At 48.8% G+C, this 20,494-nt stretch overlaps 10 protein-coding genes across 10 annotated transcripts; 6 read left to right on the top strand and 4 right to left on the bottom strand.

Moving 5' to 3' along the window:
* The first annotated feature begins 100 nt into the window (after nucleotides 1-100).
* On the top strand, nucleotides 101-3,283 carry BX661DRAFT_181082 (aconitate hydratase). Its single transcript, XM_051535627.1, has 3 exons — nucleotides 101-1,209; nucleotides 1,585-1,827; nucleotides 1,886-3,283. Exons 1-3 carry the CDS (start codon nucleotides 573-575, stop codon nucleotides 3,190-3,192), a joined length of 2,187 nt encoding a protein of 728 aa, XP_051392547.1. The 5' UTR covers nucleotides 101-572; the 3' UTR covers nucleotides 3,193-3,283.
* Nucleotides 3,264-4,078, bottom strand: BX661DRAFT_181081 (uncharacterized protein; the record flags this gene model as incomplete). Its single annotated transcript, XM_051535626.1, has 3 exons — nucleotides 3,264-3,429; nucleotides 3,465-3,745; nucleotides 3,790-4,078. Coding segments are annotated over 3 exons (707 nt in total), but the record flags the coding sequence as incomplete, so codon positions are not given.
* A 1,140-nt stretch (nucleotides 4,079-5,218) lies between these two features.
* On the top strand, nucleotides 5,219-5,754 carry BX661DRAFT_181080 (uncharacterized protein). Its single transcript, XM_051535625.1, has one exon. It carries the CDS (start codon nucleotides 5,294-5,296, stop codon nucleotides 5,732-5,734), a length of 441 nt encoding a protein of 146 aa, XP_051392545.1. The 5' UTR covers nucleotides 5,219-5,293; the 3' UTR covers nucleotides 5,735-5,754.
* On the bottom strand, nucleotides 5,755-7,178 carry BX661DRAFT_181078 (argininosuccinate synthase). Its single transcript, XM_051535624.1, has one exon. The coding sequence runs from the start codon at nucleotides 7,107-7,109 to the stop codon at nucleotides 5,859-5,861; it is 1,251 nt and encodes a 416-aa protein (XP_051392544.1). The 5' UTR covers nucleotides 7,110-7,178; the 3' UTR covers nucleotides 5,755-5,858.
* Nucleotides 7,179-8,125: 947 nt separating this feature from the next.
* BX661DRAFT_181077 (uncharacterized protein) lies at nucleotides 8,126-11,009 on the top strand. The gene is given in 6 exon segments (XM_051535623.1): nucleotides 8,126-8,342; nucleotides 8,369-8,490; nucleotides 8,574-8,685; nucleotides 8,697-9,078; nucleotides 9,108-9,272; nucleotides 9,308-11,009. 6 exon segments carry the CDS (start codon nucleotides 8,239-8,241, stop codon nucleotides 10,928-10,930), a joined length of 2,508 nt encoding a protein of 835 aa, XP_051392543.1. The 5' UTR covers nucleotides 8,126-8,238; the 3' UTR covers nucleotides 10,931-11,009.
* Nucleotides 11,010-11,687: 678 nt separating this feature from the next.
* Nucleotides 11,688-12,947, bottom strand: BX661DRAFT_197784 (uncharacterized protein; the record flags this gene model as incomplete). The annotated part of the gene is made up of 2 exons (XM_051538168.1): nucleotides 11,688-11,752; nucleotides 12,461-12,947. The coding sequence occupies 2 exons, from the start codon at nucleotides 12,945-12,947 to the stop codon at nucleotides 11,688-11,690; spliced, it is 552 nt and encodes a 183-aa protein (XP_051392542.1).
* A 2,761-nt stretch (nucleotides 12,948-15,708) lies between these two features.
* On the top strand, nucleotides 15,709-16,962 carry BX661DRAFT_181074 (uncharacterized protein). Its single transcript, XM_051535622.1, has 4 exons — nucleotides 15,709-15,801; nucleotides 15,822-16,045; nucleotides 16,134-16,223; nucleotides 16,247-16,962. Exons 1-4 carry the CDS (start codon nucleotides 15,750-15,752, stop codon nucleotides 16,619-16,621), a joined length of 741 nt encoding a protein of 246 aa, XP_051392541.1. The 5' UTR covers nucleotides 15,709-15,749; the 3' UTR covers nucleotides 16,622-16,962.
* Nucleotides 16,963-17,613, top strand: BX661DRAFT_181073 (uncharacterized protein). Its single transcript, XM_051535621.1, has one exon. The coding sequence runs from the start codon at nucleotides 17,015-17,017 to the stop codon at nucleotides 17,432-17,434; it is 420 nt and encodes a 139-aa protein (XP_051392540.1). The 5' UTR covers nucleotides 16,963-17,014; the 3' UTR covers nucleotides 17,435-17,613.
* A 105-nt stretch (nucleotides 17,614-17,718) lies between these two features.
* On the top strand, nucleotides 17,719-19,511 carry BX661DRAFT_181072 (Serine/threonine-protein phosphatase 5). Its single transcript, XM_051535620.1, has 4 exons — nucleotides 17,719-18,402; nucleotides 18,428-18,659; nucleotides 18,754-19,386; nucleotides 19,407-19,511. Exons 1-4 carry the CDS (start codon nucleotides 17,864-17,866, stop codon nucleotides 19,443-19,445), a joined length of 1,443 nt encoding a protein of 480 aa, XP_051392539.1. The 5' UTR covers nucleotides 17,719-17,863; the 3' UTR covers nucleotides 19,446-19,511.
* Nucleotides 19,512-19,515: 4 nt separating this feature from the next.
* On the bottom strand, nucleotides 19,516-20,297 carry BX661DRAFT_181071 (50S ribosomal protein L6). The gene is made up of 2 exons (XM_051535619.1): nucleotides 20,016-20,297; nucleotides 19,516-19,912 (listed from the first exon to the last, which is right to left on the bottom strand). The coding sequence occupies exons 1-2, from the start codon at nucleotides 20,207-20,209 to the stop codon at nucleotides 19,534-19,536; spliced, it is 573 nt and encodes a 190-aa protein (XP_051392538.1). The 5' UTR covers nucleotides 20,210-20,297; the 3' UTR covers nucleotides 19,516-19,533.
* Between the last annotated feature and the right edge of the window lie 197 nt (nucleotides 20,298-20,494).

Below are 20,494 nucleotides of genomic sequence, written 5' to 3'. Positions count from 1 at the left end.
ACATATATACATACATAGCAATAGCACTGTAAACGACAATGTTTTCGCGCTCTGCTGCTCGCGTTCTGAAGGTACGTTGTGTAACGCATTCAATTTGATATTTGTTATAATCTTGATCGCTGCTGCTGCCGCTGCCATCTTGCGCTCTTGTTTGCCATTATTTGCATGGGTGCTTTTTTCTGATGATTATTTTTTGTCATTGGAGCAGCAAAAGGCAGTGCCGCAGCAGCGTGAGAAATATTAAGGGAGGAGGGATAACGGAAGCGACAAAGGGGAGGTCGGGATAGGGACAAGCTTGCTGCATGGGCCACTCCAAAAGACCTGCATTCTTTTGTTTCTTCCTTTGTGTTCTGTTTTTTACCTCTTTCTTTCTATGATACAACGATGGTTTCCATCTGTATCCGAGTATCTTATCTTTGTGTTGCGACATAATGACGATGGAGACAAGCAAAGTTTGTTATTAAAAGATCCACATACTAATTGTCCGCCCTTTTCAATTTTTCCGAATAGAGCTCGACTATCAGCGCCGCCGGTGCCCGCCGCTCGATGGCCACTGCCCCGCAGAAGATCCCATGTCGCCGCATGAGCCCAACAGGTACATCAACTACCAGCGCATTGAAGACAACATTGACATTGTGCGCAAGCGTCTGGGCCGGCCGCTGACCCTTTCCGAGAAGATTATCTATGGTCATCTCGACAATGCTGCCGAGCAGGACATTCAGCGTGGTGTCTCCTACCTGCAGCTGCGTCCTGACCGCGTTGTGTGCCAGGATGCTACTGCTCAGATGGCTCTGCTGCAGTTCATGTCCGCCGGTATTCCTGATGTTGCCGTCCCCTCGTCGGTCCACTGCGACCATCTTATTCTTGGTGAGAATGGTGCCGACAGCGATCTGGCTCGTGCCAAGGACGTCAACAAGGAGGTCTACGACTTTTTGGCTACCACCTGCGCCAAGTACAACCTTGGTTTCTGGGGCCCTGGCTCGGGTATCATTCATCAGATTGTTATTGAGAACTACGCCTTCCCCGGCGCTCTGATCATCGGTACCGACTCGCACACCCCCAACGGCGGTGGCCTCGGCGCCGCTGCCATTGGTGTCGGTGGTGCTGACGCCGTCGATGTCATGGCCGGTATCCCCTGGGAGCTCAAGTGCCCCAAGGCCATCGGAATCAAGCTCACTGGTCGCCTGAACGGCTGGACCTCGCCCAAGGGTAAGTTTGATAAAAAATCAATTGTGTTGGGAATGTCTGCTTGCTTACTGAAAGCAAGCAGCAAATGCTTGTTGGCTTATCTCGGCGCTATCGATTGCGATAAGATACGGCGGTGATTTGCTACTGCCCCCAATCGCAGCCATTGATCAAAAAAATGCTTTGTGAGATTAGTATTTTGTCGTTTTGGTGCAACGCTGCTGTGTCTGTCTCCTCAGGCGCTATTTCTGAAATTTGCCCTATTTGGGAATTATCATATTGATCGACAGTCGTCGATTAAAATATTAATTTCTCACTTATATCCCCAAAAAACGTTTCAATTGTATCGTATCATGCCCGCTAATCCTAAGCAACTCTTTTTAATTTTTATTTGTGTAGATATTATCCTTGAGGTTGCTGGCATTCTCACTGTCAAGGGTGGAACCGGCGCCATTGTCGAGTACTTTGGCTCGGGCGTTGACTCTGTCTCTGCCACCGGTATGGGCACTGTGTGCAACATGGGTGCCGAGATCGGAGCCACCACCTCGGTATTCCCCTTCACCGAGAGCATGCACCGCTACCTGGTCTCCACTGGCCGTCCCGAGATCGCCGATGCGTCGCGTGCGTTCGCCCACAACCTGCGTGCTGATGAGAACGCCAATACGACGAGGTCGTCGAGATCAACCTTTCCGAGCTCGAGCCCCGCATCAACGGCCCTTTACGCCCGATCTCATGACCCCGCTGGTCAAGTTCAAGGACACCGCCAAGGAGAAGAACTGGCCCGAGAGCATTTCGGCCTGCCTGATTGGCTCCTGCACTAACTCTTCGTACGAGGATATGTCGCGCGCCGCGTCGCTGGCCAAGGAGGCCCTGGATGCTGGTCTTAAGGTCAAGTCTGAATTCATTGTTACTCCCGGATCCGAGCAGATCCGTGCCACCACCGAGCGCGACGGCATGCTCGAGATCTTCCGCCAGGCCGGCGGCAAGATTCTGGCTAACGCCTGCGGCCCTTGCATTGGTCAGTGGGCTCGTCATGACGTCAAGAAGGGCGACCGCAACACCATCCTTACCTCATACAACCGTAACTTCACCGGTCGTAACGACGGTAACCCAGCCACCCACGGTTTTGTTGCCTCCCCCGAGCTGGTCACTGCCATGGCCTTCGGCGGTAGCACCAGCTTCAACCCCATCACCGACACTCTGACCACGCCCGATGGCAAGCCCTTCAAATTTACTCCTCCCAACGGTGCTGAGCTTCCGGCCCGCGGCTTCGACGCTGGCCAGGACACCTACCAGGCTCCCCCCCCTGACCGCTCCCAGATTAGCGTCAAGGTCAGCCCCGAGAGCCAGCGCCTGCAGCTCCTCAAGCCCTTCACTCCCTGGAACGGCAAGGACATCGAGAACGTGCCCGTGCTGATTAAGGTCAAGGGCAAATGCACCACTGACCACATTTCGATGGCCGGCCCGTGGCTCAAGTACCGCGGTCACCTCGACAACATCTCGAACAACATGCTGATCGGCGCCACCAACATCGAAAACGGTGAGGCCAACAAGGTGCGCAACCAGGTCACCGGCGAGTTCGACGCCGTGCCCGCCACCGCCCGCTACTACAAGGCGCACAACATTCCCTGGGTTGTCGTCGGTGACGAGAACTACGGTGAGGGTTCGTCGCGCGAACACGCCGCCATGTCGGTGCGCTTCCTGGGCGGTGCTGCTGTCATTGTCAAGAGCTTTGCTCGTATCCACGAGACCAACTTGAAGAAGCAGGGTCTGCTGCCCCTGACCTTCAACAACCCCAAGGACTACGACCTCATCAACCCGGAGGACAAGCTGTCCATTCTTGGCTTGAAGGACCTCACTCCGGGCAAGCCTCTGACCCTGCGCATCAACAAGCCCTCGGGCGAGCACATCGACATTGTCGTTGACCACACCTTCAACGAGAACCAGATCACTTGGTTCCATGCTGGTTCGGCTCTTAACTACATCGCCAAGAGCAACGGCGTGTAAAGCTCTTCTTTTAGAAGTCTCTTTACTGTATCGATTTTCTTTTTTCTCTTTTACCAAAAAACTATCAATTGAAAAATATTCAAACAAAAAATGCCTTGGCTCATCCGCGCTGTTTTGCGGGACAATGGTCCTTGTCTAATGCGCGCTTGTCAATCCTGTACTGTCTGTACGCTCTTTTGACAGGCGGGCTCGAGTAAAACGTCATAGCAATTAGGGGCACAGCCAGATATTGCAGCACTGGTCAATTATGAAAATTGAGTTCTCCCGTTTACCCAAATGGTACCAAACAATAGAGTAAACGGTGTTGAACCCTAGACAAACGATTGGCGCGATGGGGAACCAGACAATAGAGCGCATGGTGTGCGCAACCACGGAGTTGCTGCTCTGTCTTCGATTGCATCTGTTATCCTTGACCACGTCCGAAACAAGAATGTTGAGTGACCTGGCAGAGCTGCAATCGCTGCAATCGCTGGTTTGGAACGTCATCCCTGTTGACATGCCGCTCTGCACCTCATGGGATCTCTTGATTGTGGCACCCAACAGGGCCAGTATGCTATATATCCCAATGATAGACCCAGGATGACCCAGATATAAAACACGAGCCATTGAAAGATAAACAGTTTTTTACCGGGTGTCTTGTTATAATCGCAGTATGTTTGCATCCCGACCATATGCGGAGGAATAAACAGTGTGAACATTTCCGGCACCAAAGATATAGCCAATGTGCCAATAACCATGGTCACTCGCGGCCACCGCGTGGTCAGCGGGATATTGTGCAGGAGGATGACCTGGAAATAGAGAATGCAAAAGACAGATAGCGCAAGCGGCGACATGGCGAGGATGAGCGAGAGAAAGACAAATATGCGACACCTGGCGTTGCTCATGGGGTTGATATAGATTGATGTGAGGCTGAAGATATTGTCTAGTAGTTTGAGTAGCTGGAGTGCGCAGATCACTCGAAATATCGTCATATGCGAGAGCTCGCGCCGTTTGTAGCCTAGCCATACAGCCAGTAAGAGGGTTGTTAGTGATATTAGGAGGCAGACGCTGGCCAGGGTCGTAAGCAGAATACGGATACCAGGTGTATCGTGGCCGGTAACATCATTCATAGTTGAATTATAAAAATATATAAAGCTTATTGCCCAAATTAATAAAAGAAAACTATTTAAAAATGCTATTTTTCTGGGCGCCGCCTAAAATTGTTAAAATTGTAGATTTTTCATTTTCGAAAATATATTGTAAACATTTATAACGCCACGATCAATGCTGAAAATGGCAATTGTAGAATCACTAACTTTTAGTTTGTTCGTCAGTGGCACATTAATCTCAAATTAAAATAGCCATTTATTCGTTGGAAATCATGTCAACTGCCGTGGTTGAGATTCATGCTCTCGACAAACTGCGAGAAAGGGCTGTTCTTGTCGGTAAGTAGATTTTTTGGGAAGTCAAACTCTGTCATCTTGCCATAGCCCATTACCAGAATGTGTTTGCTGTTCATCAAAGTGTCTAGCCAATGCGCAATGGTCAGCACGGTGCAGCCTTGTATTTTTTGCGGATCACCTCTTGCATGATCTAGTAGGTTTTGGAATCCACATTTGCCGTGCCTCGTCCAGGATGGCAATCTTGCGCCGCCAAAGCAGAACCCTACAAAAACTGATGAGCTGCTGCTCGCCGACACTAAAACTGGTACCATTGTGTTCCACCCATTTGTTCAGCCCAATACCCTCGATTATGGCTCATTGCCGGGGTATTCATTATTTATAGTCTTGACGTGCTGTTTTTTGTTTCTAGGCGACAACGGCTTCTTTCAGCGGCCTTTTTGGGTTGTTTCCCTGGCTATGCGCTTCTGCTCGCGACCAGTAGTATATTTGAAATTATCGCAGCAAATAAAAAATAAACATTATCGCGCAAATCACCGCGATCAAGCCATCAATCACCATTTCCCACCTCTTCTCCCACCCTCCTTTTGGCTTGGGTGACATCGACATCAAAAAAACTAAGGAAATTCCAGCCCACCTTCGTTTCTCATTTCGCGTAGCTTTGCATTTTTTTGACAACACCTAAATTCAATTTACCATACAAAAAGCACATAATTTATTTCATGTTCACTACATTATTCTCGCTCGCACTTTTACACTTGCCGTTTGTTGTTCTGGGCAAAGAGGTGACGAATTTTTGCAAATGCTCGTGCGGGCAAAACTCAACAATAATTGAATTGACGCACTTTGCGCTATCACATTTGCCACACGCCAGCAAGCCCATAGACGTGGGGACACTGATGCCCAACGTGTGTATGAACTGCACACGGCTGCTATGCGGAATTGCAGAGCCCCAGTTGTGTGATGGCGCGGCAGTGGATGATGAGATTGTGCCGCTGTGTTTTCAGCGCGACTCGTTGCAGGATGAGCTTATTGTTACGGGGTTTTTGGTTTTGGTCGTTGGGCTGCTGGTGTGGGCAGCTGTGCGCAACCATGTTAAGCCCGTCCTTGACCGTTTGTGGAACCAGTATAACGGCGTGCCTACTCAACAGCCTGCATTTTGAAGTAGATAAAATTTTTTTTGCCAAATATACATCTTATTTTTATTGTCAGAACAAGAAAACTTGCTTTTTTTTAAGTAAATGAGAACAGTCCGTCTGCTTTGTCTAAACGCATACAAACGCAAATTTACTTCTGCAGGGTAGCACCCCACTTCTTCAGACGGATGCTCTGGATCTTGATGAAGCCATCGGAATCAGTGGGCTCAAAGTCACCCTGGACATCCATGGAGGACTGCTCCATGTCGTACAGAGTCTCAGTCTCGCTCCAGCGGCCCTCCATGGAGACGGTGCCCTTGTAGAGCTTGACGCGGACGGAGCCGTTGACGTTGCCCTGGGTCAGGGGAACCATCTTGGTGATGAGATCACCCTCGGGCGAGAAGTATAAGCCGTTGTACATGATCTTGCCAAACACCGGGGTGATGTGCTCGTCGCGGTAGGCGCGGACCTCGCGGTCAAGGACAAGACCCTCGAGGTCAATGTGGGCGGCGCGCAGGATGGTGCCTCCGGGAGTCTCGTAGCAGCCACGGGACTTGATACCGATGAACCGGTTCTCAACAATGTCAATGCGGCCAACACCGTTGCGGCGAGCGACGGTGTTCAGGTACAGGAAGAGCTCAAGGGCGTCGGTGACGTCGGTTCCGTCAGCCTCGTTGGTGACGCGCACGGGGATACCGGCCTTAAAGGTAATGGTGATGCGCTCGGGCGTGTTGGGCGCCTCCTCGGGATCAACAGTGAGCTTCCACATGTCCTTGGGGGGAGTGACGTTGGGGTCCTCCAGGATACCGGCCTCGTACGAGATGTGGAACATGTTCTCGTCAGTCGACCAGGGCTTGCTGGGGGTCTGTGAAACGGGCACGTTCGTCTGGGCGGCGTACTCAAGAAGAGCGTTACGGCCAGGGAAGCGCTTGTAGAACTCGGGGATACGCCACGGGGCAATGACCTGCAGCTTAGGGTCGAGAGCGTAGTAGGCGAGCTCGAACCGGACCTGGTCGTTACCCTTACCGGTGCAACCGTGGGAGACAAAGGCGCAGCCCTCGCGCTTGGCAATGGCAACCTGCGACCGGGCAATGACGGGGCGGGCGATGGATGTACCGAGGAGGTAGACGGACTCATAGACGGCGTTTGCCTGGATGGTGGGGTAGATCAGCTCCTCGACGAGCTCACGGCGGAGATCCTCGACAAACACCTTGGTGGCGCCGACCTTCAGGGCCTTCTCGCGCGCGGCTTCAAAGTCCTCCTCCTGGCCGACGTCGGCCATGTAGGCGAGCACCTCGTAGCCCTGCTCAATCAGCCAGACGAGAATGCATGATGTGTCGAGACCTCCGGAGTAGGCCAGCAGGACCTTACCCTTGGAGCCGGGAGCAACAGTGGAAGACATTTTTATTTTAGGTTTGTTGTGAATAGAGCAGGCGGAGAGGAAACAAGAGGGTGATAATTAGAAATAATCTTTTGTGTGGGAAACTAAGAAAAGAAAGGTGCTGGTGATAGACGAGACAATTTCGATCCTATTTAAATGCGCGCGTGTGCGTTGGCAATAGCGATCAATGAAAAAATGATTGGTGAGTTTGGTTTCCATTGTGTTCTCGACCGCGCAAACAGGCAGTAAAATTTTTTTGCAGGCGCGCTTTTGCAGGATAAGGGCATACATTTTGGTGGAAATAAACGGGCGGGATGCTGCCGCACTTATGCTCAAACTTTTTTTTTGCTGACAGAATACAAATAATCGAATCACTTATTTTTCTCATTTGGCGCAATAGGTTAGTCATTTTTGTGTTTTTGAGGTGCCTGAGCGGTATCGATTGTCATCGCTTGGGGTGAAAGAAAACGAGATGGTGTACAGTCAAAAGTGCCTGGGAAAATAACAAGTGTTCTAAATTATCCAAAATCTGGAAATGTCTCCGAGAATAAAAAATCAAATCTGATTCGTGTGGGAAAAAAGTGTGACTCACTTTCTGCCATTCACAATTTTTTTGTTGGAAGCATTTTCGCGTCAGATATTATATGCGCGGTGGGGACGATCGCCAACCAAATTGAATCAAACGGGCTGGGTCGATGAGAAGGCCAAGAAACAAAAAAATACAGGACGCAGCTTATCTTGCGTGCTCCACTCACTATTCACCAGTCTTTTTTCGTCTTTTTCAGCTGGACTCCCTTGTCTAACTGCCTGCCTGCCTGCCTGATTGTTTCAGTTAAATGGCAAAAGCAAAAAAAAAGTATTAAAAAAAGCCCTGCGCATACAGCATATTGGCTAGCGAGTTATCCTACGCTTTGCAAGTGGGTTCACTGATTGGCTTATCTGGCCCGAATCGCCCTGGAATCTGGCATTGAGCACCGAGCACTGAGCATCGAGCGTTCAGTGCCTACCACCATACACTCTTTCTCGCTTCTTGCTCTTGCTTCAATTTTTTTGTTTCAAAATTTTTATTTTTCTACATTTTGCACTTGCCAGGCTGGGCTTAGAAAGTACCACTTTTTTACATCTTTTTTTCAACATACAGACTTGAGCCATGCTTCGTGCCAGCCGCTTCCTCAAGAAGGGCTCCAGCAACATTGCTCGGGCAGCAACGATGGTGCCAGCCGCAGTGGCGCAGCGGAGCACACACATACGGATGTACTCGAACAACAACACAGGACCAGACACGTCGAGAAGGAGACAATCGTCAAGCTGCTGTACAACATTGGCTCCAAGAAGGAGGTAGAGCAGTACCTGGGCCATTTTTCCTCAGTTGAGTCGCAAAAGTTTGCAGTCATCAAGGTTGGTGGCGCCGTGATTTCGGACGATCTCGCAACGCTGGCATCAGCGCTGACGTTCTTACGCGCGTCGGACTCTACCCCATTGTAGTCCATGGTGCGGGCCCCCAGCTGAACAAGCGCCTTGAGGCCGCCAACATTGAGGCCCGCTACGAGGACGGTATCCGGATCACCGACGGTCCGACCTGGCCATTGCTCGTGAGGTCTTCGCCAGCGAGAACCGCAAGCTCGTCGAGGCGCTTGAGCGCCTGGGCACGCGCGCGCGGCCCATCACCGGCGGCGTCTTTGTCGCCGACTACCTCAACAAGGATAAGTATGACCGTGTCGGCAAGATCGTGCGTGTCAACCGCGAGGTCGTCGAGAGCTCGATCCGTGCCGGCTGCCTGCCCATCCTGACGTCGCTGGCAGAGACGCCCGAGGGCCAGATCCTCAACGTCAATGCAGACATTGCCGCCGGCGAGCTGGCGCGCGTGCTGGAGCCGCTCAAGATTGTTTACCTCAACGAGAAGAATGGTCTTTACCATGGCACCACAGGCAAGCGCATTGAGAGCATCCACTTGGATGAGGAGTACGAGGATCTGCTGAAGGAGCCCTGGGTGCGCTACGGCACCAAGCTTAAGCTCAGGGAGATCAAGGAGCTGCTGGACACGCTGCCCGCAGCTCATCAGTGGCCATCATCTCGGCGGAGCACCTGCATAAGGAGCTGTTCACGCACTCGGGCGCTGGTACCCTGATTATGCGCGGCCACCGGCTGTTCAGCGAGCAAGACCTGGCCAACGTTGACTCGACCGTCTGCGCGCGCTGCTCATGGCACACGACCCGGAGATCTCGTCGGGAGCGGTTACCGCTGCCTCGTACTGGCAGAAGCTGGCCGAGCTCAAGCGCGAGGGCGGGCAGTACTGGATCTATGGTGACGAGCCCTACCAAGTGGCCGCCATTGTTACGCGCAAGCCCGGCCAGAGTATCTCCCACGTCGACAAGCTTGTTGCGTCCAAGGCCGCGGTCCTGGGCAACATCACCGACAACGCGTGGAAGCTGATCACCCGCGACCACCCGCAGCTCGCCTGGTCCGCGTCGCGCACCAACGATGATCTCTCGTGGCACTTTGAGCGTGCCGATGGGAGCTGGGCCGTTGGCGACGAGATCGTCTTCTGGTACGGTGTCGAGGACTGGAAGCAGATCTCGGACCTCGTGGCCACGAAGGCCAAGTCCGCTGGTGTCGCAGCCGAGACCGCCAAGCCTGCGTCGGGCGTCCGCGCATACTCGACCATGGCACGTCGCCCCGTCGTGCCTATCGTGCCCGGCGGCGCCCGTCGCAGCTACACGACGTCCGCCAGTGCTAACGTGAGCGCTGGCGCGCCCCTGCGCGTAGGCCTGATTGGTGCGCGTGGATACACCGGTCGCGAGCTGATCCGTCTGATCGACACGCACCCACGGTTTGAGCTGGCGTACGTGTCGTCGCGCGAGCTGGCCGGCAAGCCTGTGCCCAACTATAACAAGTCGCAGCTGAACCACGTTAACCTCAGCGCGCAGCAGGTCGGTGAGCTGGCCCGCGGCGGCCGCGATGCCGTTGATGTGTGGATCCTTGCGCTGCCCAACAACGTTGCCGCGCCCTTTGTCGCCGCCATTGACGCGGCCACTGCTGGCGTGTCGATGGCGCAGCAGCCCGTGGTTGTTGATCTCTCGGCCGACTACCGCTTCGACAGTTCCGGCCAGTGGGCCTACGGTCTTCCAGAGCTGCACCGCCCGGCCCTCCTGGCCAGCACCACCGGCCGCATTGCCAACCCCGGATGCTACGCCACGGGCTCACAAATGGGTCTTGCCCCCCTGCTCCCCTACATGGATGCCACCAGACTGCCCTCGATCTTTGGTGTTTCCGGATACTCCGGTGCCGGCACCAACCCGTCGCCCAAGAACGACCCCGCGTTCCTCCGCGACAACTTCATTCCCTACGCGCCCGTCAACCACATCCACGAGCGCGAAATCGGCTATTCCCTGACGCGCGCCTCCAAGCCCACCTTCCCCTTCAACGCATCCAACCCGCTGCGCGTGCAGTTCACCCCCCATGTTGCCTCTTTCTTCCAAGGCATCAGCCTTACACTGCATGTGCCCCTGCGCATGTCCATGACCGCAAAGGACATGCTCGAAGTTTACCGCGAGTTCTACCAGAGCGAGCGCCTCGTGCATGTCACGGAGAGCGCCCCGCTTGTCAGGGATAATGCCGAGAAGCACTACGTGGCTGTCGGTGGTTTTGCTGTGCCTCCTACGGATTCTACTGAGGAAGGATCGGCGAGCCTGGCGGGTCGTCGTGCTGTTCTCAATGTCACCCTGGATAACCTGCTCAAGGGCGCTGCGACCCAGGCTGTGCAGAACATGAATATCGCCATGGGTATTGATGAGTACATGGGAATTCCCGTTCAGGACGCCCCCACTATGTCGCTGAAGTAAGAGAAACCATTTTGGGTTTTATTAATTTTTCTTCCAGAGTTTTGTCAAGTGTCAAAATAAGTATTGTGTATCATTTTTATTGTTAACATTGTCAAATGCTAGTTATCCTGGTTACGTTACCGTTTGATTTACACATGTGATTTCAGGCAAATCCGAGCTAATTTGTATTGTTCAAATAAAGGGATAATTCAAGCAATTATTTAATGCCTATTTGACAATTCGATCATGTGAACGGGTGTGCTTTTTAGCTTCTGTTTTAAACGGCCAAGGTGATGTTTTGGTTACAAGCGGTTCACTTCGCCCCTGGCTTTGGCCAAATAATTTATGACGCTTTTTTCAGCCGAGGACAACTGCCATCAGGTGGTGGATGGAATATAATAAGGAGTGGTATTCTGAGGGGTGTACGCGTGACAACGCTGTAAGCAACCTTTCTAGGTTCATGTTACCAACCGTCATCGCCCATTATGATTTTTTTTAATTTTATGTGGAAAATGTTTGTAATATTTTTATTATGCATTTCCCAAAGAAAAAATTGAAAGCAATAAAACAAGTTTATATTTTGAAACGCACAAAAACAAATCGAGTATGTATCCCTGGCATTCAGGGCTGTCTTTCATGAGAGTTTTGCAAATAATATTATACCCCAATGTCATATGAGGGACGCTTGCATATTTAGTTGCATGCGAGGCATGATCATTACTGAAATTTAACAAAAAATAAAAAATGAAAACTGCATATATGCCCTCACATGCGTGGCTTATCTACGATGCTTTCGCAATTCTGCACGATGCTTCTTGGGAACCTGGTCGATGGTCAGCACGCCTAATCGCATACATGTTCTGTAAAACTCCGCTTTCGGACAATAAAGTCTTTGCCCATTAACAATGGTGTATGTAAAACTCCGGCGCCGCTGGTTAGAAAACCAACTATTAAACTGCGCCCTGCTAATATTATCGTCCACTCGCAGTTTGCCCTGTCTGTCCTCTTCCTTCGGGTATGGGTGCTCAATATTGGCGGCCAAAAACTCCCAGCATGCCACTTTTTGCTTTTCAGATAACGTCGTACGTGGGCGCTTACGATGGTCAGGATGCAACGTTTCGGTGTGCGAATGCCCTCTGTCCAAACATTGTTTGTCTAACGTAGCCCCCTCAACTGTGTCCAACCCTTGTATGCAATGCTCTGCACCATGCTGTGCATTTGCACTATGGATGACCTTGCCCGTGGGTGGCCAGTGATTTCCAAACGCAGGGGAAAAGGTATTTGACGCTGCTGCTTTCATCAAGCTGCCACCATCCACTTTGTTTGCCAAAAACTGTAGCGCTACTGCTTCTGCTTCTGCTTTTGGGTTACATGAAAAAATTGGAATTACAGTGACGCGTTCACTTGCCAAGTCCAGTTGCATGCTGAAAAGGTTGTTATTGCCGCAGAGTTGCAAAAATGGTGGCAAATAATCGCAAGCCACCAGACTACCCATATTTACGAGCATATTTGCTGTTGGCTCGACACTAAATGGAAAAAGCACGTCCTGACCAGCAGCGCTGCCGTAAATCTCCTGCTGGCTGCAGTGAGAGAACGCAGAAACAAGGGCATTTCCATTTGAAGGTGGGAAATCCGCAGTAATTCGGTTCCCACTGACCCTCATAGATTCAGGGATACAGATATTTGACGACATTGCGGATACCTCGCAATTTTGTGAATAGGATTGGGTGGGCGCCCACAGCTGGTTTTCAAAAAAGCTATCTTGCTGAGAGGTTGCTGAGTTCGGAGTGGATGATATGGCAATGGGCATTTTATTAGACACATCTGCGTTCTGACTCCACCCGTAGCTCATAGATATCGCAGGCGAGACAGGAAGCATAGGCGGATACAGAGGCTGTAGCTGTAGGGCTGGATGAAGCTCTGGCTGCGAGCTCTGATGCTGAGTAGATTGTTCAAGTGATAGAAACTCGTAGACCAGTTCGAGCGTGATGTCGCCATTCTGAGTGATGCTGTGGGGGTATTCGCTAAAAATGGCCATATTGGTATTGTCTAACAGAATGGACTGGTTTATGCGCTACGACTAATCTTGCAATTTGTCGACACTTCCGGATGTTGTAGATTGGTTTGTGTATGCTTTAATTGATAAAAAAGGTAATATAGTTTACTTTTCAGATAGGTAAAAGCTAAGATGAAAACATTTTATAACATGGACGTGGTTGAATTTATATCATTCTGAACATATATTATATAAGGCACATCTGCATTGATGAAAAATTTTACGAATAATCTAATGACGTTGCATCGTTTATTTGTTCAACTGTCAAAAAACGCTATATTAAGCAAAACAATTGTTCTAATACAAAGTATACCTCAAAGCGGCATTAAAAAAATGAATTAATAGGCCTAAAGATGGGCTTGGATTTGTTGTTTAGAATTTTGCCTGTTAGCGCAGTTTATCGCGTAATGTTTGGCACAAAATCAATGCACCAAGCATACTACATTAGAATAAAATGAAAATGCAGCAACTTGGGATATATGTACATAATAAGCAGAAACAATAAATACGCTCTGTACAAGAAAATAGGGGTGGGGTGGGAGTGGGGAAGGGTTTTGTACTTGCAGGATATGTACCTTTCTTATTTCATTTGTATGGTATTTTTAATTTACGTTGATTTGTTCAAAATGCAACAAAAGCAATGTGCTGTGTTATTAATCTACACTTAGTAAAACTATCCACGCGTTTTTGACGTGAAAAGTGCTTTTAAAAGGGAAATAGATCAACATGGTTTTCATTTTCGTATATATTTTAGCATTCTTGTTTTGGTTTCATTTGTCAAATGCAATGATTGTATTAATAAAATTCATAATGTAGAAAAGAATAATAGATAAAGTAGAAATGTGTTTACAGTTATATTTAAGGCTACCCCCAGGGATGGTAAACACAGGCCTGCAACAGAGGGGGTGTTGGGTGTTGGCGCCAACCTTTCGTCTATTTTGTGTCATTGTTTTAACGCATGGCCACAAAACATCGGCCACAATAGGACACATGCCAATGTGACTAAAGCTTTTACAAATTTATTGTTGTCACCATGCTGCTTTCTACATAATTTTATAAAATAGGCCGGATAATGTAACAATTGATGCTCTTCTGATGTTCTATAAACAAATTACGTCATATCTGTATCATTTATTATCTCATCTTTCTACGTGTCAATTTGCCTTAGAGAAAAATGTTATTTGGATGGTGCATGCAGACAATAAAAAAACTACCCATATCTCAGAATTCAAAGTATCAACGGTACCAGGGAACATGTGTTTCTGATTGAATATTTGCTGTGGATTGAAAAATAACTTTGTTTCTATTTTTAATTGTTATATTTTCTAACCATGCCTCCAGCAAAACAACATATACAAAGGTTTATGGATGCTCAAAGTTCTGGTAAATTTAAAACAAAAGCTTTACGGAACCAACACACAAGAAAGCATAGGCCACCCATAGTAACTTCTGCCAACGGCAGCAAGCAATATTAAAGTGGAAGGGCAACAGGCTCGGGTGTCTTTGTGACAAAATATTTTATCATACATATATGACATACAGACATGTTCCCATGTGTAGTGTGCTCAACACTAAGCATACAAATACTCAGACTGGTCTAGCAGGAGGTGACGACACAAGTGTTAGTATCTATTCATTGATTCAATGCTAAATTGGGTGAAGTTGAATGCTAAATACTGAGCATACATTGAATTGGAATTCTAGTCTCCTCGTCAGAGTTGGCTTTGGCTGTGTTGAGTTTAATGGTTGAACGCGGCAGCGGTCTATTATTTGTTTGACTTGTTGCTATATGGTAACTCCTGTTGGTATATATTCTCATCTTTCCCATTGCCAGAAGAAACACGGACGTCTGCACGAGGTCAATTTTAATCAAAAGGCTGTTGAAGAAGCGTGTCGTTATCTGCTCTCAGATTATTCGGGCGTCATGACAGAGGATGAGCTTCATAGCTGGTATAAGGGTTGTTTGCTGCGAGTGGACCTGCCTACCCCAGGCATCATAATTACTGATACGCTTATTATTTGGGGATTACAACTTTGCTGCTTGTAATAAAGAATGGATGCGAATACACCATAGAAGAGAGCACAACATACTTGGGATCAACAAATGTGGTTACTGAACCTGTTCAGCAATTGTCTTTGGTGGTCCTCATTTTAATACCTACATTAGGTTATTCTTACAGAGTTCACGGATGCAGAACTTGAAAGCACGTGGTCATACATTATTTCAGATTTCTCTTTCTTCTAATAATTAGTTACCTTTACCTTTTTAAATAAAAGATCTACACTCGGTGGTGTTCTGGTAATTAATAAAGCACACACTTTTCAGAAACATGATTTAGTATTTGTGACAAAAATTTTTTACCCATTTTTGATTAAATCATTACGTACATATTACGCAGCTGCCTGCATCTTATAGGGCGTTTGGTTGCTCATATTACTGTGTCAAAGACTGCTTTACAAACCGTTGAATACAATTTAAAATGCACATCAGTAAATGTATTGCTTCAAGTTAAAATTTTGATTTTATATCTCCCCAACTCTTTGTGGTAAACTTATTGAATTTTTTACAGTGTGTGCTCGGTGCCTTGATATTAAACATGTTCATATAATTATGAACAAGGGTAGAGTGTTATTCGAATTTAAACAATGCAACACTTTCCCATATTTCAATCCCCCAGAAATCAACAGCCACAATGACCAAAGCTATTTTTTTGTTGAATGCAAAATTAATTATAAATTACTACGCATAACATATTATTGATTTATTAAAACATTTATTTAGACATGCCTCCCAGCAGAACTATACACGAGCAAAAAATGTTCAAGTGCTCAAAATGTCCGATGACTTTGATAGAGGCGGTCGACGGGACAAACACTCAATGCAACACAGCCCAGTAACGATCACTTCGGCCAGCGGCATTAGACACGTATTGCAATGGAGTGGCGGCAAGATTGAGTGTCCTTGTGGCAAACAGTTTGCATATACGCACATGAACGACAGGCATGCGCTTGTGTGCAGTGTGCTTAACGCTACAGATACCAACGCTTATCCCGACACCGCCGGCGATTTCAGCATAATTGTGGGTATTGGTTACATTGATGAAATGCTAATGATTGCATATCAGCAATTGAATACTAATCACGTTTTTGTTTTTTGTTTTTGTATAGTCATCTCCGTCAGAGTCGGCATTGGCTGCGTTAAACTTGATGGTTGAACGCGAAAGTGGCCTTATTATTTGTCAGACCTGCTGCTATATGGTAGCCCTGGTGGCATTTACAAGCACCTTTACAAATGCCAGATAAAACATGGACACCTGCATCATGTCGAGTACAGTCAGCGGGCAGTCAGGGAGGCGTGTCGTTATCTGCTGTCAAAAAACTCGGGAGCCATGTCAGATGATGAGCTTCAGTCCTGGTATAAGGATCGTTTGCTACGGTTGGATTTGCCAATTCCAGGAATTAGTGCCATTGACCAGGCGTTTTGGTGCGAGCACTGTAACTATGCTGTTTGCGATAGAAGTAGCATGCGGAAGCATTATAAAAGTGCGCACAATGCAGTGTGGGTGTCGGCAGGAGCGGCCATTGGTCCTGTTCAGCAGTTGTCTGGTAGTGGTAACTCCCAGTTTAGTAGCTACATTCGGGTTTTGCATACATAATTCGCAAGCATGGATGTCTTTATTACTCTACAGATGCTACTCTGGATACAATCACCCCTTTTTAAATATTTGGCTGCATAAATTCTCCAGCATATGGTTTCTATATTTTATTTTTGTTTTGGATATCCAAAACCGCACCGAGCGCAGTTGTGCCAATTCCAGATTGCGCAAGCCTATTCGAAACATGCAGCGGACGTCATTCAAAAAAGTATATATACTTGATGATCAACTGATCCAGTGATCACATTTGTTTATCGGCCTGATGCTCCCCTCCCCCCACAGTATTTTTTCTCACTTTGAGCTGGAGTTGTGATATATACACAGATCGCGCTTAGGAAGCTCTTTTCTTTTTCTATTGTTACTTTATTATTCAATTCACATTTATTTCTTACAATGCTTCATTTGCTCGGTGTCAACCTTCCCGACCAAAAAGTGGTCTCCGTTGCGCTTACATACTTTTATGGCATTGGACCACTAACGGCACGCCAAATCTGCTCCAAGCTCTCCTTCCACAAGGAATGCAAGCTCAGCGAACTAACTGAAGGCCAACTCAATCAGCTCTCCGGTGTCCTGTCCGAGATGACGATCGAGAATGATCTGAAGCGCCAGGTTACGGCCAATGTACAGCATTTGCGTCAAATTGGTACGTACATTGGAAAGCGTCATGCCATGGGGTTGCCTGTGCATGGTCAGAATACTAGGAATAATGCGCGGACGGCAAAGAAACTTAATGGAAAGATGCTGCGCAAGTATTCGACCGCTGCGACGACGGCTTTTGGGATGCTTCAGTCGCCGATTTCGAAGCGCATTTGACTAAAAAGGATATAAGTGAAGAAGAGAGCCGGAGGGATGGGTTTTTGTGTATAGAGCAGAAAATAGACAAGGGGTCTGGTGGACAAAGTGTTGAAGTATGAACAGCTTTTTTATATATATTTTCGAATTAGTTTTTCTTAGTCGTCAATTGCAAATAAAAAAGGTTGAAATAAGCGCACGATTTTCATGTGGAAAATGCCAACATTAAAGGCAGGGAAAAAATCCAAACACTTCACGATCATAATTCTGTATTAATTCTTTTTTTGCCAGTTCTGTTTCAGTTCTTTTTTCTTTTTTCCATCCAATATTTTCTCTCTATTTTTTTATTGCGGGCTATTTGTTGGTTTTCAATTCTACATTTGCATTCAGTAGTGGTATATTATCTTTCCTTTCTTTATTTTTCTCCCTCTCTCTCCCTTTCTCTGTTCAATGTCAAGCACGACCTCAGAAGTGGTACCAACAGTCGACGCCTCGGCGGCCGCACGCGCCGAGCAGCTCAAAATGGAAGCCAACGCGCTTTACGCGCACAAGCACTACCACGAAGCAATCGAAAAGTACACTCAGGCGATTCAGGCCAACCCCTCAGTCGCAGCATTCTACACCAACCGGGCGCAATGCCACCTGTTCACCGAAGCCTACGGCGCAGCCAAGGAAGACGCCGAAAAGGCGATTTCCCTAGACGCGAAATTCACCAAGGGGTACTTCCGCAAGGCCGCAGCATGCATGGCCATGGGCGACCTCAAGGAGGCCCGGGCAAATTTCCGACAAGTTGCGGTTATGGCGCCTGGGGACGCGGTTGCACGCAGGAAATACTCGGAGTGTGATAAGCTGTATCGGCGCATTCTGTTTGAGAGCGCCATTGACTCGGAAGCGGACCGGAAGCGCGTGGCGGAGAGCATTGATCTGAGCAAGTACCCGGTGGCCGAGGACTACGATGGGCCGCGGATGCCTGTGCGCAAGGTTATGGTGTCCAAGGATGCGGAGGAGGAGGAGGGGCGGGGAGCCGCAGATGGTCGAGGTTGACGAGGAGTACGTTGATCTGGAGTTTGTTAAGGGAGTCGCCGAATGGTTCCGTGAACAAAAGTCGCTGCCGCTGCGGTACATGTACGTGATCCTCGTGCAGGCCGAGTCGCTCCTGCGGAAGCTGCCCACGCTGGTGGATGTCGCAGTGCCGTCGGACGCCATTATGACAGTGTGCGGAGATGTCCACGGGCAGTACTACGATGTGTGAATATCTTTGAGCTTAATGGGTTCCCGTCGCCTCAGCTCCAGTACCTGTTTAACGGCGATTTGTCGATCGCGGGTCGTTCTCCGTCGAGGTCATTATGCTGTTCTTCGCGCTCAAGCTGCTTTACCCTGATGCGTTCTTCCTGAACCGCGGCAACCACGAGTCCATCGGCATGAACCAGCTGTATGGGTTTGAGGGCGAGGTCCGGCATAAGTACCCGACGCAGGGCAAGCGCCTGTTTGATTTGTTCCAGGAGACCTTCGAGGCTCTGCCGATTGCGCACTTGATCCAGGGCAAGATCTTTGTTGTTCACGGCGGGCTTTACTCGCGCGAGACGGCCAAGAACTCGGGGCTGCCTGATGGCGACGGTGTTGTTCGGCTGGATGAGTTGCGTGAGCTGCCGAGGTTCCACCAGCCGCAGCACACTAAGCTGCTGAATGAGTCGCTGTGGTCCGATCCTCAGGATCAGGAGGGCAGGGCGCCCAGTCCTAGGGGCACGGCCATCCAGTATGGCCCCGATGTCACAAAGGAGTTCTGTGCGACGAATGGCCTTACGATGGTCATTCGCAGTCACCAGCAGATGGACGAAGGGTACGAGATTGCGCACGATGGCCAGATGGTCACTGTGTTCTCGGCGCCCAACTACTGCGACTCGGGAACCAACAAGGGCGCATACATCCGGATCACCCCCGAGCTCGAGTGTACTTATCACAAATTCTCTGCTGTGCCGCACCCGCCGTCAAGGCCATGGCGTACGCTAATGCCAGAACGCTCATGTACTAGAGGTGGCTCTTTTCGTTATATATCAGATTTCGTGCATTTTCAATGTAACAGCAAATAAATATAAAAATCCCTCAAGTATATATAAAAATTACTTCTTCTTGCCATCCTTCTTGCGGATAGTCTCGTCGTTGATAAAAATACCCTTCTGGTTATACGGCTCGGGCTTCTTCCACTCGCGGACCTTTGCAGCAAACAGCTTGACTTGCTGCAGATCCGACCCGCTGATAAGCACACGCGTAGGCACCGGCACCGTAACCTTGAGTCCCTCGGGAATCTCCATGCTAATTGGGTGACTGTACCCGAGCCTCAACGCCAGCCTCCCGCCCTCCAAAGCAGCCCTATAACCGACACCGACAAACCTCAAAGTAGCGCTAAACCCCTCAGTCACACCTGTAACACAATTGTTAATCAGCGCCCGAGTCGTGCCCCACATCTGCCTCTGCCTCTTCAACTCGCTGTTCTCCACGCTAATAAGCAGCTCGGTGTCGCCACCGACATCTTGGATTTTACGAAATCAAGCTTGACGTAGGGCTCAATGGGCATTGTGCGGGTGCCCAGGGGTCCAGTCACCTGGAGCGTGGTCTTTCGAAGAAGCGCGAGTCAGTGGTGCTGAAGGCTGTGGGGATGTGCTGGATTTTCACTTCGCTTGTGTATTTGATCGGGGAGCTGCCGATGTGGGACTGCACGAGACGCGAGGTGCTGAGCGCGCGCGCGCATGACCGGGCAGACTGCGAAGCGACAAACCGCTGACTGATTGGAATCATTCTTGATTGGAAAAAACAAGTTGGAATTTTGTCTGTAAGATAGAAAAGAGTATATTTCAAACGAATTGAAAAAGAAATAAACTCCAACTGCCATCACAACCATGTAAAGATATTTTTATCAATGATTGCAGATCAACTAATCAGAAAGCGAGTAAAATCTCGACTTGACTTGATTTCTGACTTTTCTTGGCCGCTGATTTTTCCAGGCACATACCACACACACACACGCAATAAAAATCTAAAAAAACATGACGCTTTTTTATTGGTCAAATACCAGTGAATGTT

The sequence above is a fragment of the Kickxella alabastrina genome (genome assembly GCF_025024165.1).
Source record: "Kickxella alabastrina strain RSA 675 chromosome Unknown BX661scaffold_8, whole genome shotgun sequence".
Lineage (NCBI taxonomy): Eukaryota > Fungi > Kickxellomycota > Kickxellomycetes > Kickxellales > Kickxellaceae > Kickxella > Kickxella alabastrina.
The sequence above is the reverse complement of the archived record's forward strand: the minus strand, read 5'-3'. Positions and strand labels throughout refer to the sequence as shown.

Coding starts and splice junctions, on each gene's coding strand:
- BX661DRAFT_181074 (XM_051535622.1), top strand. CDS start 15,750: ATGCCTCCCAGCAGAACTATACACGAGCAAAAAATGTTCAAGTGCTCA. Junction 16,046..16,133: donor CCGGCGATTTCAGCATAATT/GTGGGTATTGGT, acceptor GTTTTTGTATAG/TCATCTCCGTCAGAGTCGGC.
- BX661DRAFT_181072 (XM_051535620.1), top strand. CDS start 17,864: ATGTCAAGCACGACCTCAGAAGTGGTACCAACAGTCGACGCCTCGGCG. Junction 18,403..18,427: donor CCTGTGCGCAAGGTTATGGT/GTCCAAGGATGC, acceptor GAGGAGGAGGAG/GGGCGGGGAGCCGCAGATGG. Junction 18,660..18,753: donor TCCACGGGCAGTACTACGAT/GTGTGAATATCT, acceptor TTCTCCGTCGAG/GTCATTATGCTGTTCTTCGC.
- BX661DRAFT_181080 (XM_051535625.1), top strand. CDS start 5,294: ATGTTCACTACATTATTCTCGCTCGCACTTTTACACTTGCCGTTTGTT.
- BX661DRAFT_181082 (XM_051535627.1), top strand. CDS start 573: ATGTCGCCGCATGAGCCCAACAGGTACATCAACTACCAGCGCATTGAA. Junction 1,210..1,584: donor CGGCTGGACCTCGCCCAAGG/GTAAGTTTGATA, acceptor TTATTTGTGTAG/ATATTATCCTTGAGGTTGCT. Junction 1,828..1,885: donor TGCGTTCGCCCACAACCTGC/GTGCTGATGAGA, acceptor TCCGAGCTCGAG/CCCCGCATCAACGGCCCTTT.
- BX661DRAFT_181077 (XM_051535623.1), top strand. CDS start 8,239: ATGCTTCGTGCCAGCCGCTTCCTCAAGAAGGGCTCCAGCAACATTGCT. Junction 8,491..8,573: donor GTTTGCAGTCATCAAGGTTG/GTGGCGCCGTGA, acceptor ACCCCATTGTAG/TCCATGGTGCGGGCCCCCAG. Junction 9,273..9,307: donor TGGCCAACGTTGACTCGACC/GTCTGCGCGCGC, acceptor CACGACCCGGAG/ATCTCGTCGGGAGCGGTTAC.
- BX661DRAFT_181078 (XM_051535624.1), bottom strand. CDS start 7,109: ATGTCTTCCACTGTTGCTCCCGGCTCCAAGGGTAAGGTCCTGCTGGCC.
- BX661DRAFT_181073 (XM_051535621.1), top strand. CDS start 17,015: ATGCTTCATTTGCTCGGTGTCAACCTTCCCGACCAAAAAGTGGTCTCC.
- BX661DRAFT_181071 (XM_051535619.1), bottom strand. CDS start 20,209: ATGATTCCAATCAGTCAGCGGTTTGTCGCTTCGCAGTCTGCCCGGTCA. Junction 19,913..20,015: donor TTCGAAAGACCACGCTCCAG/GTGACTGGACCC, acceptor GCTGCTTATTAG/CGTGGAGAACAGCGAGTTGA.